The sequence below is a fragment of the Acipenser ruthenus genome, chromosome 26 (assembly GCF_902713425.1).
Source record: "Acipenser ruthenus chromosome 26, fAciRut3.2 maternal haplotype, whole genome shotgun sequence".
Classification (NCBI taxonomy): Eukaryota; Metazoa; Chordata; class Actinopteri; order Acipenseriformes; family Acipenseridae; genus Acipenser; species Acipenser ruthenus.
Window position 1 is genome coordinate 5,200,001 of NC_081214.1, and position 16,497 is coordinate 5,216,497.

Consider the following 16,497-nt stretch of genomic DNA (forward strand, 5'->3'; position numbering starts at 1 on the left):
ATTTTCTTGTTACGTCGGCTATGCCTCGGGTCTTTGAATTCAACCTGTTCAATCAGAAACCTTTCATTGGTTCCCGACTCCTCTCACAAAGTTCAGGATTTTGATTGGTTCATCTGTCCTTCATCTTTGTCACGATCGTACCTGCTCAAATGTGTGTCACGTGTGGGGAGCAGCAGTAATCTTATTTTAAAATTCAGAAATGTATGCAGATGTTTTTCAGCTTGCCTTACACTAAGGGTCCATTGTAGCCACGTTGCCATTGTAGTTCATACGGAACACGGCGAGGAAAAGATGAAAGAGATTTCAACACAAACCACGCATCCACACATCAGAAAGCAGCGAGTCATGCTGTTGTGCAAAGTGGTACCACTTATTTGAAACTGAAAACTCAAGAAGACACCTTTGTTCATACCTTTGTCCATAGGTCACTTAGGACATTTGTTTTTGATCATCAAATAGGAAAAAAATTAATTAATTTGAATTTGGAGCTGCAGCAGGTACGGTGGTGCAGACAGAAAACAATGGCAAAGTGGGTCACTTAATGTTAACTATGCTCATTCTAGTAGGGCCCATGAAAATTATTGAAACGCAACAAACCCTGCTATTTATTTGTATACTCTCCACAAGTAAATGTTAACTTGATAGAGAATGCTATTAAATAGCCATTAGTAGCATGTTGGAAAAGCTTGGCCCGTGCAGATAAAAACAGGGTAATCTGTATCAAAGGCTTTTGTGCAAGAGGGAGGCTGTCAGTTCAAAGAAGTGAATATAATGAGTCCACTTCCCACAGCAATTTAGAATCGCTGCATCTCCTTATGTGGTGACAATTGCAAGAGCTTTTCCTATCAATGCACTCAGTAGCAAACATGCTCATGTGTTTATCAACAGGAAGCAATACTAGATGAAGTTGTGTTAGCCAGATATTTCATGAAAGTATGGATTTACCTCTGTATTTATTATTAAAGTAAGAACCCCACAATTCCCTTTTGTCTCCTCCCTGATATATCATTGTCAAATATGCACTCGTGTAGAAATGTCATCACTATCCTACACCTACCGATTTAAGCTGAGTGATAAATTGTGCCCATTGTTTTCTATTCTTACGAACACATTTTTGGGGGGTGAAACGCTAATGGGTTTTCAGTTGCCCATTTTATACTAAAGAAAGTGGCAATCAATCATTCACGTGCGCTTCATTTTTGGTTGAAACCCAATATTTTATTTGTAACCTATGGTTACCTGGTACTATTGCGATTAAGGCAGTTTTCCCTATGGGGATCTATACAGCATAGACATGAAATGTACCAGTAAATCTGTTTCTTTTGTTTTCTATGTGAGCTGCAATGGGAGCATTTCAATTATGTACAGGGGATTCTGCTCTGTAGTGAAGCTGACAGAATTCACAGTTTTAATGGGATTAAAATGTAAATGCATAGCTGCCACCTACTGCGCATTAGGGGAAGTACTGACTCTACTAATGTTAAAGTGCAGTACATAAGTCCCTTAACCTGTTCTTTTTTTCTTTTCTTTTCCAGTGTTCATTATGGCTTCTGGACTTCTGGTGTACCCTTTTGGACTTAACTCTACCTTTGTGAAGTCGTTTTGCGGAAACTCAAGCATCTACTATGCAGGAGAGTGCCAGATTGGTTGGGGATACATGCTAGCCATTGTTGGAGTCATGCTTACACTCTTTTTACCCTTCTTTGCAAAATATGCACCCAAAGAGCACATGTCTCCAACTCCAATCCCCGCCATCTTGTAGTAGAACAGAATGTGGTCTAAACTCTAGGGAAATCAAACATAAAAGCACTTCTTTTTTAGGTGACTGGCTAAAGTAGCTGATCGACCCTTGAAGGATGCAAAGTACACTTACTGTCTTCCTTAAAATAACAATAAGCTATTTCACTGCTTTACTGGCATTTCCACAGCAAAACTGCCTCTTTATTTGCTGATACATTTATTGTTGAAGGAACTACCGGTATATGTCAGTTCTTTAAGACACTGTATTAACAATAAACATCCAATAATAGTACTTAACAGTAAACAAACTAGCCCTTTACCACTATTCATTTAAAAATAAATAATATATTGAAACTAACTTACATCTGTTTGCTAAAGATTTTAGGGCTATGTATGTTTGCAATAGTTATTTCAGGTAAAATATTTTAGTGCTAAACTAAACTAAAATACCACAAATACAAAATAAGTGTAACTCTTTGTTTTTTTATGTTAATATAGTTACAAATGTAACAATTTTATATAGATTGAAATACCTGCCAAATTCCAGAGAGCTACGCCAATATGATTATCTCTGAAGCTGTATAGCAAAACATAAATAAATCAATAAAACATGTTTAATTGTACCAACTAATTCTGTTATCAGGTAGTATGCCAAACAAATGGCATATTTTAAAATTCTTGTGACTTTTAACAAGTAGTGATTTTGATAATTCCCTCAATATATTCTACAAAAAAAAAAAATCTAAAACCAGAGATACAAGTTTCTTATTGAGACGTTCTCTAGACACAGCCAACACAGTAGTACTGCATGAAGAGAGTGACATTTAATTAGAAAATATCCCCATCTCTGTACAAGAAATTGAGAAAACAGCGTTAATCTGTTAATAGTAATATTGAAATATACAATTCACTTGATATGTATATAGAAGCATGACTTTCAAATGGCAGTGGAATTACTGTACTAGTGTGGAATTTCAATAGCCTGCAGGCTATTTGCTGAGTAAAATATATATATTTTTTGTTTTTAAAAAAGTTGGCGAATACATGTGTTTTACTTCTCAAGTTAAAAAAGGGCATTATTTAAACAACCCTAAATAATTGCATTATTCAGTATAGGTGTTTGTCAGTTATTCAGGTAATCCTTCAACCAGTGTGTCAATTTTTTTCTTAATGTTTCAAACACAATTATTTAGAAGTAGGATGTAGGACTGTAGTAAGTAGGATGACCAAAGGCAAGTAAATGCATTACTCTGAAAGCAAAAGAAGTTGGGGAAAGGCACTGTACAAATAAATACTGTTGCATCTGTTTGAAAACTTTTTCTCACCTGACCAACTTGTGCCTTTGTAATCTAACTGAAAATCTAACCTTAATGCTGTATCCAGGTTTTCATCAATAACCGCTTCAACGCTGTGTATAATCTTCTGTAAAGTACAGCATTGTTTTTATTTTCCTCTTGATGTTTTGTGATACGTTTTGTAACCGTTTCCTATGATATTATGTGAAAAGACCTGCAAAATAAGTGAGTTTTGCACAGAGTACAAATGTTAACCTTAAAATCCAGGGGAAATATTTAGTAATTTATGTCATACTGTTCTAATCTAAGGACCACAGCCAATATTATGCATAAAACATATACCTGTAAGTTACCTTGATATGTTTTACCTGAATATATTGATGGCAGTACTGCAACTCCTAGTACAGAACTCAGTCAGCATATGCAGATCAATGCTGCTTATTTGAAAGTCCCACACTTCTTTAAAACATGCATTTTCTTAACCTGTTAAGTGTCCTATAAACTTATTTGAATGTCAGTTGCTTTGTGAAGCTTTCCTAAGATAGGAAAGGGTTCATCCTTTTAAATACAAACAACATGTCTGTTTTTCCATAACCTAGTAAGTCCTTGCAGGTTTTTTTAAGGTTGTAATCATTTATATTATAATGAAGTTTTCATAAGTCAATCTGGGCTGTTTCCTGATACCAGTAGTACCTGTGACTTCAAGTAAGTTGCAGCTGCTTTTGATCTATCTTGATCCATTGAATATGGGGTGTACAGTAATTGGGGAAACACAATGTTGGTGCTCTAGAGTGTCTAAAGGGTTTAAAGGCTCTCCTTATCATGAAGCATATTGCTACCAGTCTGCTACAATGGCATCGGCAGGTTCTGTTGAATCAGAGCAACTGGTATTTGGAATGCCACTATTGTATGCACAAATGTGTATGTGTTCTCCCTATTGAGTTGCATTGTTTAAACCTCCATGCACGTCTCATGCCTATCCCAGGCCACTTGTGAACTCAAGTAGAAGTTTATGAATGTCTGGAGGCACATTGAAGTTTTGGAAACAAAGCAATTTCCAAAAGCTGTTCTTGGAATCATTGTACAAGGATAAAATCTGAGTCTGCAGAGGATACCTTTCAAAACTTTACATGTAAAATACATTAAAACCTACAACATCTTTATTGATATGATCTGGAAATTCCTTAAAGAATTTCATTCTAAATATGTGAGTTGAATGTCTATATTTAGAAATTTCAATTTTGTCAGCCACTGTAAAACTAACTAAAGCTCTTTTATATCTGGTATAGGTTTAACAATTAACAGATTTTTTTTTTTTAGCTTATATGTGGTACATTATATGTAAAGTCTTACACTGGTAAATCCCTGTTTTATAGACTGTTGTAGTTTCAAATTTGTTGTAAATAAGCTGTGCAAGGTATTTTTTTTTCATTCTAATTGTATTGGTTTAATTGTAATGTATCCTTTTTTTTACCATTTTGTCCTTGTCTGGGTGTGTTTGAAGTTGACTTATTGTACCCTTTACCATGTTAACTGTTTTGTGCATTTAAATTGTTATAATAAAAATTTTAATAAATCTGTTGGTGTATATATCTAAATAACACAATAGCAAAATATATATTTATTGTAGAACATGCATATTTTAGAACAACTAAAAAAGTATTTTATTATTTTAAAACATATACATGGAAAACACATCCTTTTCACACGTTTTGGTTGGGGAACAAATGGATTGGAAATTAAATATGTCTCCCAGACCTAAATATTAACATGTGTACTGTTCATGTACAGTAGAACACAATATATAATATGCCTTTAATGTCACAAAATAGCAGCTTTACAATTTGCATCAGTGTTTTTTAAATTTTAAATTAACAAAAAAAAATTATGCTAAAATGCACATTTTGAAACTGGAATGTCTTAGGGTATGCCTGTTTACAACACTGCTTATTGCTATCTTACTTCGTGAAGAATCAACTGATATGTCAATATTCTCATAGCAGTTATACAGAATACAGAGTCATTTGTTAAACTTCATTCAACATTTTTATATACTGTCTCATCTCCATGTCTGAAGCTTTAACCGATTCAGGAAAGTTTCTTTGTTCCAAAGTTGTTGCTGGCCTGACTGAGACACATTTTAGCTGGTTTCTCTTCTTATCATAGTTCCCTACACATCTGTGAACCTGGCCTCTGATTAGTCTCGGAAGTTCACGGTCCTATATAAAACATAGGACAATATATTCATCCACACTGTATCCAATTACAATATGGGCTGTATTTAGTACAAAAAACATTTTATATTTCTGTACTAAAAACATAACTGATATATATATATATATATATATATATATATATATATATATATATATATATATATATTTCTAGTCTTCTTGTATTTGCTAGAGAACCTTACAGTACATGACATTCAATGACGTTGTGCATAATAAGTAAGACACAATGGGTACAATGGGTATACTTACAGTTTCATAAAAAACACATTGTACAGCGTTCATTCCATCTCTTAAAAGAAATGTCTTTGCACCATGACTTCCAGTAGTAACAGCTGAATCTAGTGTAGCTATAAGAGATTTTCACAAGTAAATGACATATTTTTCAGTGCAGGGAAACATGTTCATTGGCCAAGTGTTGTTATAAGCATCAGATTAAGGCAGCCACCAACTATAAAGTTGAAATCAAACTGCAACCTGGTGTAATTAATAGTATTTAAAAAGAGTGAATATTAAATCATGATGGCAAGCCCTGTATATTAGCTAAACTTAAATTACCCTTATTATGAAATGTTGCTTTGATTACTGTTTTCATAGTTACCTACAAACAAAGAAATCAGCACCCCCTACTGCCAGACCTATGTTTGACAAGAAACTTTTTACATAGTCTGTGAAAAAAGGTAAAGAACGCACCAGAAACCTCAAACAGGAAAGGAGCGCGATCACTGTACTGGCTCCAGTGCTTCATGCCTGCCACTACAGTGGTCACAAGACGCAGAGATTTTTCTTCTGCAGGTTTCATCTTGAATACTGGTGGTTTCTTTAAAGACAAGAACATGTCAGTATGAATACTGTAAGTTAACTTTAATGAGTGGTATAACCATTTGATAGACCCAGCACAGTCGCACCAGTACCAGTATAATAGACCCATGTCCATAGCCCCTTATTCTGAGGCATTGAATCAGTCTGCTATCATATTTGTTAGAAATCGATATTACCAGAAGTTCAAATTGCTTAAATAACATACATTTCTACAAATAATAATTTTAACAATCAACAAAGATATCTACGTACCTTTGGCTGAGGCACATCAAAGCTATTGTTAGGAAACCAGCTCTGACTGTCTTTGTTAAACTGATTGATCTGAGGAGTAGATTTAAATTTCCAGGAAGAGCTCTGCGACTCAACTCCAGTGGTTGAAGAGCTTGATGTGGAAGGTTTGGGCCACTGCAGCTTTGGTGACTGGTGAACGGGTTCTGACTGGTTTTGTTGTCTGTGAAAAGATTCTTGGATGTCAGCTTGTCTGTAAGTGCTGGCTGTGTTGACTTTGCTCTGAGCGTTCCCACTAGTTGAAGGAAAACTTCTTTGTTTGGTTTCTTGCCAATTTCCTGAACTGAAAGATTGCTGTCCCATGTTTGATCTGAAATATTAAAAGCTTTTTGATTAATATGTTTTAAAAACAAATCTAGTAAAAACAACCCACTCTACTCTGATTTTAGATACTAGACTGCTGTTTTAAAGTCTCTCAATTATTGTAATTATTTGATTTTATTATTCTGCTGGAAAGAATCCCTCTTTAACAGCCTTCTTAGCTGGGTCAAGCCAGAAGAGGGTAATATATGCACATGGTTGTAATTGCCAATTCTGTATAATAAAGAGTATGTAAAAAAATATAAAAAATCAACATAGAGCTCAGCTGATGATGAGAAGAAGGAAATGGTGTATACTGTGCTTAAAATATTCATTTGGCTCATGCCACTGAAAGCTTATCATAGCTTGGTTACAGGGACACCCTGTGGGCATCAGCAGAATTACTGTTCAGTACACAAAAAAGTAGAAAAGCAAATCATTAATATTAAAAAGATTATTTTAGTAATTCCACATGCTCATGTTATAAAACTATTTGTAGATAAAATGTGCTGTGTTTCAGTGTCTTATGAAAATATACCTGTTTAATAAAGGGTTCAATAATGAATAGCTTAACATACCCAGTGTTTTTAGCTCTACTTGGATGTGCCATTGGTGCAAAGCCTCCTCCTGAACTGCTTGCATTAGACTTCACGCTCTGATATCCCTGGTTGGCCCACTGACTGGCCTGTGCAGTACCCACTTGATTGCTTGGTGCATGTGTCTGGTAAAATCCTTTATCACCAAAAGAAAACATAGAAATGATTGTAATATGATACAAAGAAATATGGAATATGTCATTATGTAAAATATTTTAGAAAGGTATTTATTTTGCTTAAATATAAAGACATTTGTGTGTGCATCTAAAGTTTTAAATATACAATATTGGATAACTGCAAGTGTATTAATTTTACCTGATGGCCTATATGAAGATTCAAAACCTCGGGCAGATGAATATTCATTGCTGGAATGGAATTCTTTCTCAGTAGGATTTGACGTCAATGGTAGTCTGTTACGTTTCTTCTGATTGAACAACTGTACAGGAAGGCAGCCTAGGATAAAAGGATAAAAGACCTCAATCAATAATAAAAAAAAAACACTGTATGACCTCATCGATGACCTCATCGATGGTCCTTCTGCTGCATGCCATGCAAAACATCAGTCCTTAACTATAGAGTAAACTACACAACTAGCACTGGGCAGTACTATTTTTTATATATAATGCTGTTGCTACTGAAGCTGCGAGTACTTGGTTCCTTTTTTTTCCAGTAAAAAAGACTTTGCCTCTCATGAGGTTAGTGGTACAACAGCACCATCTAGTGTCAAAGTGTAACATTTTGCGCTCAGCATGTTAGGTATCCTATTAAACATGGCATTAAAATGAGTTTGATACAAGTTAGTTTAATACTGTACAGCATTACTATGACGATTTATTACTGCTTTGGACTAAACAGAACATATATACATTAATACATAATAATACATTAAAAGACCTCCCTTTGTCTTGATTTTTAGTTGGTCACATTGTCATAGTTTTTTTTTGTACATGTAAACTTACAGTTTATTTATACAACAGTTCTCACCTGCCTTTGTCCTTGTTGGATTTTCATTAAAAGTTCGCTTCATTGTATCACCTACTCTTGCCTCTTCTGTGGTTTAACAGATTATACTCTGCTTATAAACAGAACAGAAAGATAGATAATATAACTGCAGAATGTTCTATATATGTTAATCAGGAAGGTACAAACTCAGGTGAGTTTAAATAAGGGATATCAGTTAACAATGGCCCGATTGCACAAAACTCCCACTTGGTCATTAAAATAATGAATCTAGTCAGTTCTGAAACCCTCAAACCCTGTTTAACATTTGTATCTTGTTTTTTTTTTTTAAAATTCTTATTATTATTTCTCGTTTCTTACAATTTCTGCATTTTCCTTATTTTGTCCTGTTTGACGTTACTTTACCCTCTGGTTATTTTGTCTCTATTAATACAATTACGTCTTCTTGTTTGATAGAATCAACTGCTCTCTGCTCATCTGCCCTCTAGTGGAGACTGAACTGTACATTCACTTGAAACGTGCAAAGGAAAGTGCATACTGTACATGTAAAGCAAATGAAAGTACAGCACATTTTAACCTTTCGCACGGGTGTACCAATGAAAGAGGTAGTGTCAAAGAACACTAGTACGAACAAAACACATTTTTATATGCCTCCATTTATTTTATTTTTTTTAATTTCTTCTTTGCCCTACACTAAATTCCAAATTTCAATACAGTACTGGAGCAGTGCCCTCTAAATTTAACACGTTTCATTGGAATTTCGTAAGTCACAAATGATGAGGCAGTTTTATTTTAATACATTGTGTGAAAACATGGCAGGTAATAGTAACGGTTATTTCACAAACAACAGTTCCATGCCCTGACACACTTTGATAGACGACGTTACCCAATGAGAGAGAAATATAAATGCAAAACAATGTAATTTGATCAATTATATGTAAAAAACCAAACAAAAAACATCACAGAAAACTCAATAAACTCACCGTTCTCACCACTCAAATGTATGACTCTCAGGCTTCACACGCTCACGAGATCCATAATTACTAATGCACGTGCAATGACGTCTACAAACGTGTCGACAGTTCTGACTGAATTGTCATAAAGTTTTCATTCAGCGAAATGTTGTAAAATGATCCCATTAGAACAAACAAGGTGTGCAAATTATTGCACCAAACTAAGCATGTGTGGCGTTATGACTCGCCTACATTAACTTTAGTAGGTAACTTTTGAAAATAAAATGCAACACAACATTATGTTGACCTTATGTGTGTTTTTTTTATTTATATTTTATTTTATTTTACTGGAAGACAAGGTCGCACATATTATAGAAAATGTACACTATTTGAGTTTTTTTTTAAATGGACTGCGTTTTAAAATAGTCTAGATTCAGTTCAGTAAATGTTATCACGTGTGTATCATGGCACGCGTGTGTTAAACGTGAAGTTTACAGTGGATTAGCATTAATACCATGATGAGATTTGAAATGGCACACTAAACTCCTGATTTATTCTTTGTGGTTAGCTGATGCAAGCCCAGGGCTGGCGACTCACTCCCAAACTTAATGAAAAAAAAGAAAGAACATAATGCTAATGTTGCAAGAAGGCGTATTACTTTGTGTGCAGGGGTTTGCGATGGCAGGGTGCTGGAACTATGCTTAAGAAACGACTATGCAAATTTACAGTAGGAGGCTCTGGTTTGGAAACCCAACCCACTTGACTAAAGTAATGTACAAAAACAACAACAACAGGCTTAGCTTACTTCTGCCGGTGTTCGAGCTCGACGTGTAATCATTGCATTACCATGTCTATGTAAGTTAAGTTAAAATAAACCGTGCAGTCCTCGCGACTGTCTTCAGTAGGAAAAGACAAGCCGTAACTCTTCAGCCAACATTTCTTTTTACGCTTTGGCCTTCGTCTTTGCAGCGGCGCTTCCTCAAAGCAGTACGATGACTTCTTGTCATAATTATGAAAGTTTGCCTGCAGCCAGAAGAGTTGCCATTTTCGGAGGCACTCACGGTAACGAAATGTCAGGGGTGACGCTGGTTAACCAGTGGATTAAAAACGAAACTGAGATTCAGAGACCGGGGTTTCAGATAAAACCATTTATAACCAACCCCAGAGCCGTGGAGAAATGTACCAGATACATAGACACCGATTTAAACAGAGCTTTCACTACAGGAAACCTCAGGTAAGAACGCAGCAGCACAACACAGTCTAGAAGCGTGATTGACAAGCCACGCGTTTTTTTTAGTGCCTTGCAATGGGGGTTTGTATTGGATCCTTAACGCATGTTTAAACTTGCACAGTAAACGATTATTGCAATGGAAATATTGTAGTTTTACGTAGTGTATCGTCAGCTGAATCGTTTACTGACCTATACACTATTATAGTTTGTGACTGAAGAAGCCCATGTGTAAAAAGTCTGCTTTACAGGTGTTTCCTGTACACATGTTTACAGTATGGTAAAACACCCTATACATAACCTGCGACCACTGCGAGGACAGGAAGGCTGTGTCCCTGCATCTTTTGGGAGTTGACATACGGTAGCAGACTTAACTAGAAAATTAAGTAAATAGACTCCATAAGAAAATGCACTATGATGTGGGACACTGAAGCATTAGTTGTGTTTTGATGATGTTTTTAAAGACTCCTTCATTTTCTCTGTTGGTTTGCCGTGTAACATAGATTTGCAGGTTGAATAGTAAATACCAAGCAGTCCTATAAATACTGCAGCTAGAGCTTTTAACCTCAGTTTGACCTCGGTAGAACGTCAGCTCGGGTTAATACGCTGCCCGTGAGACGTCACTAACTACAATAAATTAACTGTTTGCCTTCATGCGCATTTGACTGCCACACCTTAAATTTAGTTTCGACTGGACTTCAATGGGCTGGCCTGTTGAAGCCTTTTAAATGAATGAATGAATGAATAAATAAATAAATAAACCCGACTTCTCTGGGCCTTTTGAAACAAAAGAAAGTGTTGAAAGCAGATTTGAAAAGAAGTGGGATGTGAGTTTTCCTCTCCCAATAGCAGTGTGACTGTTCTGTGCACAATTTGAAAAGAACTGGAAATTAGCCTGCTTGGCAGTGCAGATCAGGAAGAGTTTCTTACAGAATCAGCACCTCAGTACACTGCAGTACTCGTTTGTTGAACCACCAGACTGCTCTTTGATGGCCATTCTTTATCCTGGAATTAAAGTGGTATGGGGTGATTTATTTGTAGGTGCTTTGAAACCTTTGTTATGAAAAACAGTCCTTCTAGGTTGGGAGCATTGCAGTGGCTCAATTGATTGAATGGTGAAAACCTCTGGAAATTACCAGCTGGAAATGGGGAGGCATGCAAACAACAATGAACTTCAGGAGGGACATTGGGTGCATTATGTAAGACAGTGGCTTTGGGAGCATACTGGTTAAACAGCTACGGTGCCTCTGTTGTTAGCCATGCACTAAAAGGAAAAGCTTACACTTGTGGTCTGAGTGCACACACTAATAAATGACACCATGAATATTTTAGAAATTGTGAATAGACTGTCAGTAATGTCTTGTCACAAGAGGATAGGTTACAGCACATTAAAACAGAATTGTACCTGGTATTAGTTTTTTTTTGTTTTTTTTTGCTTCGTGAAACAGTAATTGAAAGCCTTTTGAGAAACACTTCATTGAGCTAACAGGACCTGGTTCAGTTTCACTAAACAAACTCCACTAAGCCTGCGGTCTATTTCATAACACAGCACTGTCTTCCATACAGCTGTACAGCTGCGCTTTTCAACAAAGGATTTCACGATAAATATCCTTTCTCTAACAGTGCAGAAAAGAGTGAAGACTTGCCTTATGAAGTGAGTAGAGCTCAGGAAATCAATCGCCTGTTTGGACCAAAGGGCAGTCAGGAGGCCTATGATGTCATCTTTGATCTTCACAACACTACCTCGAACATGGGGGGCACCGTGATTCTTGAGAGCTCAAAGGATGACTGTAACCTTCAAATGGTTCATTATGTTCAGGTAAAAACTGTAATTCAAGGTATTTAAAAGGGCAAATTATTAAATGAAAGGAATACACTTATTCTTAAAAAGAATACTTAAAAGGAAAACTTATTATCTGTTTAATATCCTATTATGAGTGTTTACTTCTGAAAAGACTCCTCAGGGCTGATTGTGGGGGTTCTTATCGGCATTGCACTGTGCACTGAAGACGGTGATTACTACAGTAGTACTGCAGTGTTTAATATCTATCAATATCTAGCTCCTGAAATGAGTAACGCATTGTTACTTTTTTCCCACTTAGAATGCCTTGATCCCAATGTCCTGCTCTGTGCTGCTGACTGAACACCCAACTCTGAAATATGCAGCATCACGATCAGTAGCTAAGCGTCCAGTAGGTCAGTATAAAGCACAGTGATCTTTGGAATTCTGTAAGGTGGAATATTAACTTTAAAATGACATTAGGAAGTTTCTCAACTAATCCCATACAGTGTCCCATACTGAATACAGATCATAGCTTACATGTTTTGAAGATATTTAGCTTGATCATTAATGAACATGTCATACCGCTTCTAAAAAAAAGTTGCTCAAACATGCAGTATCTCATTGCAAAGCAAAACTGTGCCAGGACTGTGGTGAAGGTACCCACTGGCAAGTATTGTATTTAATACTGATTACATGGTCCAGCAATCTCCCTATAGTTCTGTTTATGAAATGTCTCATATATGTGTTGTAAACTCACTCCACCCCCTCCAAAATGGCTTCTGAAGCTCTCTCTTAATTACTTAATTACTTTCCTGAAGAATATTCAGAAATGTTGGTAGAGTTTTATCTCAGAGTGTAAAAAAAGAATATTGAGATGCTTTATCTTTTTTTTTGTTACCGTTCAGGTGTGGAGGTTGGTCCGCAGCCTCATGGTACTATCAGAGGCGATGTATTGGACACTATGAAGAAAATCATTAAACATGCTTTGGATTTCATACAGCTTTTTAATGAAGGTTGGTAATTGTAATACTTTACTGGATTAACATTCCTATTCACTATTGACCTTTACACATAACTTGGCAACGTAGTGCGGAGACCTATTACTGAGAACTTCATTGTAACTTTAACCACAACAGAGCAGTCTGTATAGCAGCTGTAATACTGCACACAATACAATCAGTCTGATCCCAAGTTCAGCTGTCATCATTATCCCAGTGGTGGAGGGCCGCTAAGCTTAAAATCTTGAAGATATAATACCGCTAATTATTTCAACCATTTTCTGAATGTAATCAGATCTTATAACCCCTGGCATTCAAAAAAAAAGAGTCAAATCACTTAAGGAAAATCTTTGTGTCTCAACTTTGAAAAGTGAGAAATGTTTTTGTTCAGTATTTTTACTGACCACTGGACCAGTTTAAAATTGATTAAAGACCCAGAAACATTCATTCAAGTTTTGGCTGAGTTTCAGAAGTTTTTAATGAGATAAACACGCCTTTATTTTGAACAAAGAAGCTCTGTCAGGCATCCATTCTGTACACTTATTTGTTTGTGGGCAGTTATTTTGGCATTGGTTATGTTGGAATAATTCACCGGATAACAATTAACAATTTTTTTCTAACAGGTAGAAATAAATAAAACATCTTGCCAAGTTAAATGTTAAAATAAGCAGCGGCATGTTTGAAACTGTCCACTAGAGGTCAGCCTTGCACATTTGAAAGGTTCAAATGGTTCCCTATTAAACAACTACCAGTTTTCAATATAAAGGGCCCAGCACTGTGCACAGTTTGTAATGACTTATTTCTTCACACCATTATACATTACCAGTTTCAAACAGATTTGCTTAATAAAGGTACACAAACCAATACAGGATATGTTAGTAACTATTAAGAAATCAAAAAGTAAAACCGTGAGGTAATGCTGTGCAGAGGTGAACCATGTGACCTGTTTCATGATCATCTCTGTAGTATAGAAGGCCCAGAGCAGTCTGTCCTGAAATTAAGGCTTTGACATTGGCTTATCTAATTATTTTCTGATTCATCAAATGACTCATGTTTTGTGTCTTGTCTCGTAGGTAAGGAGTTCTCCCCATGCACGGTCGATGTGTACAGGATCACAGAGAGTGTGGATTACCCAAGGGATAAAGATGGGAACATTTCTGCTATGATCCACACTGATCTCCAGGTAACAAACAACAAGGAATTATAGTGAATTGTAAAACATGTAACATGACTGGTAAACACAGGCACAGGGTAATATACTTGGGTATACACAATTGTGTTACTCATATGCTTTCTTAAATTGTCCTATGTGTCTATGTCCAGATATAGTATAAGCACCCTCACTACTGAAAAGTCCACATGCAAGATGTGGGTGCTGAAACATATTTCCATTGCTATGTCATTGCATGGAAAGCAGTGACTGGAAATGACTATTTCAAAGGAGGTGGATTTCTAACAGAATGTAGCTTTTTATCCCCCATCAATGCATGCAAGCTCATACACTTATCTTGCATCTAAGTGCATTCCCCCCATACGTGCTTGCATGTGTCAATTTACTGTACAAGAAAATTTGAAATATTGAAGGCGGTGGATTAAGGAAGGGACTTCACACTGTGTAGGACATGCACTGTCAACTTAGTCTAACCTTGAATTAACCACATTTGTGAATGATAGTATGGTGAAAAAGGCAGGCAGAACTGTACTAGTTCATCTTGTTTTCTGTTTTTTCAGGATCGTGACTGGCAGGCGCTAAACCCAGGTGACCCAATGTTTCTGACATTCGATGGAAGAACTATCCCCTATGAAGGTGACAGCACAGTGTACCCTACCTTTATAAACGAGGCTGCTTACTATGAGAAACAGCAAGCTTTTGTGATAACCAGGAAAGAAACTTTAACTGTTAAAGGCATCAGGGTTTCCCAAGCATAGAAATGAAGTGCTACGGGGTTACAGTATCTAATCCATTAAAAGAAAACCGCCCTGCAAACCTTCCAGATATTATTAGGAAGAATAACAGGAACATACTGTGAAATTCTGTTTTTAGGCCACTACAATAAAAAGCTGATTTTGTGGTGGAAGGACATTTAATTTATGATTAATTTTTAAATTATGTGTTTTACAAACTTAACATTTCTGTGTCAATTTAAAAATGAGAAAGGAGCAGCATTTCAGTACCTCACATTAAAATACATTTCTTATATATTTAGAAACATGACACTAGACATAATTTTAACAAATCTCAGGTTGCATATTGCATAAGCACAGTCACTGTCTGGTCTGTTTGAAACAGTCCGGGTTTTTTTTCACAGTGTAATGCTGGAAAAATGGTTTGTCCGGATATACTTAAAAAAAAATTCTTACAGCTGCACTTAACATTAAATTGAAGAAAAGCCATTTAGATTTATAAATAGCTTTTTTTATGTGTTATACTTTTTTTTATTGATTTCTTAATAAAAAATATATTCAGTATGAATATTAGTGATACTGTATACATAGAGCTGCTAGTTTTCGGGTTTTATTTTTGATCACGTGATGTCCCTTTAAACATATTTTGAGCCAATTCGCTTCCTTAATCAAACACTAATTACCAAAGGAAGCTATTTCTTATTACCCTCATATCTTGATTGAGTTAACGAACGGCATGCATTGATCTCACCTGATTCTATTTGAACCTGCATTTCGTTCTGGCTCTAATCACCGAACTCATCTTATTAATTTCCACTGTGTTAGTTTCTAGTACTGCGTGTCTAATTTAAACAATCTGGCATTCAGTTAAGGCTTAACAACTATTAATTATTAAAAAACGAAAAAACTAGAAGCCCTATGTATACACCACAAACACTTTTAAACAAAGCCTTTGGAAACTTCAAAGTAAATATTAACATGAATACAAAGGTATATATATTTTTAATAGATGATACTTTATTAAGGTAATAGCTGTTTAAATTTTGAGTAAGGATAATATTAACATAATAACACCCCAGAGCTGTTTAATTGCAGGAAATTATTAAATTATTGATTCCTATTATTTTCCTTACTAATAGCAATAAATCTGCAAAAAAGGTAGCGTTTTTCTCAGGTTATTTGTTGATGTTCTTATCATTTTTAATCTGTTGTGTGTTTTTACTACTTGTACCTAAGAGTTTAATTGATGCATAAAATGTGTTTTGTCTAATGCAAATGACTTATTATTACATGTGGTACACAATCAGTATCTATTGTTTTTATTGAGCTTTGCACATTTTTAATAACATGTTTGATAAGAGTAATAAATACAACTTTCAAGTGTTTGGTGTCTCTTTG

At 35.6% G+C, this 16,497-nt stretch overlaps 3 protein-coding genes across 3 annotated transcripts in view; 2 read left to right on the forward strand and 1 right to left on the reverse strand.

Moving 5' to 3' along the window:
- The window catches only part of LOC117430346 (LHFPL tetraspan subfamily member 7 protein-like), a 75,889-nt gene extending 71,278 nt beyond the window's left edge, over positions 1 to 4,611 (forward strand). The window contains exon 3 of the mRNA XM_059000745.1: positions 1,536 to 4,611. Coding sequence (XP_058856728.1) covers positions 1,536 to 1,762 — 227 coding nt within the window. The 3' untranslated portion in view covers positions 1,763 to 4,611. The remainder of the gene's footprint in view (positions 1 to 1,535) is intronic.
- A 136-nt stretch (positions 4,612 to 4,747) lies between these two features.
- LOC117430828 (spermatogenesis-associated protein 22-like) lies at positions 4,748 to 9,855 on the reverse strand. Its single transcript, XM_059001405.1, has 8 exons — positions 9,216 to 9,855; positions 8,257 to 8,344; positions 7,588 to 7,725; positions 7,255 to 7,408; positions 6,341 to 6,686; positions 5,960 to 6,086; positions 5,519 to 5,616; positions 4,748 to 5,254 (listed from the first exon to the last, which is right to left on the reverse strand). Exons 2-8 carry the CDS (start codon positions 8,297 to 8,299, stop codon positions 5,063 to 5,065), a joined length of 1,098 nt encoding a protein of 365 aa, XP_058857388.1. The 5' UTR covers positions 8,300 to 8,344; positions 9,216 to 9,855; the 3' UTR covers positions 4,748 to 5,062.
- A 126-nt stretch (positions 9,856 to 9,981) lies between these two features.
- On the forward strand, positions 9,982 to 16,497 carry LOC117963352 (aspartoacylase-like). Its single transcript, XM_034903209.2, has 6 exons — positions 9,982 to 10,419; positions 12,037 to 12,232; positions 12,516 to 12,609; positions 13,102 to 13,209; positions 14,268 to 14,377; positions 14,926 to 16,497. The coding sequence occupies exons 1-6, from the start codon at positions 10,178 to 10,180 to the stop codon at positions 15,121 to 15,123; spliced, it is 948 nt and encodes a 315-aa protein (XP_034759100.2). The 5' UTR covers positions 9,982 to 10,177; the 3' UTR covers positions 15,124 to 16,497.

Coding starts and splice junctions, on each gene's coding strand:
- LOC117430828 (XM_059001405.1), bottom strand. CDS start 8,299: ATGAAGCGAACTTTTAATGAAAATCCAACAAGGACAAAGGCAG. Junction 7,409..7,587: donor ATCTTCATATAGGCCATCAG/GTAAAATTAATA, acceptor TTGGTGATAAAG/GATTTTACCAGACACATGCA. Junction 5,617..5,959: donor TTTCCTGTTTGAGGTTTCTG/GTGCGTTCTTTA, acceptor AATCTCTTATAG/CTACACTAGATTCAGCTGTT.
- LOC117963352 (XM_034903209.2), top strand. CDS start 10,178: ATGACTTCTTGTCATAATTATGAAAGTTTGCCTGCAGCCAGAAGAGTT. Junction 12,233..12,515: donor AAATGGTTCATTATGTTCAG/GTAAAAACTGTA, acceptor TTTCCCACTTAG/AATGCCTTGATCCCAATGTC. Junction 12,610..13,101: donor AGTAGCTAAGCGTCCAGTAG/GTCAGTATAAAG, acceptor GTTACCGTTCAG/GTGTGGAGGTTGGTCCGCAG.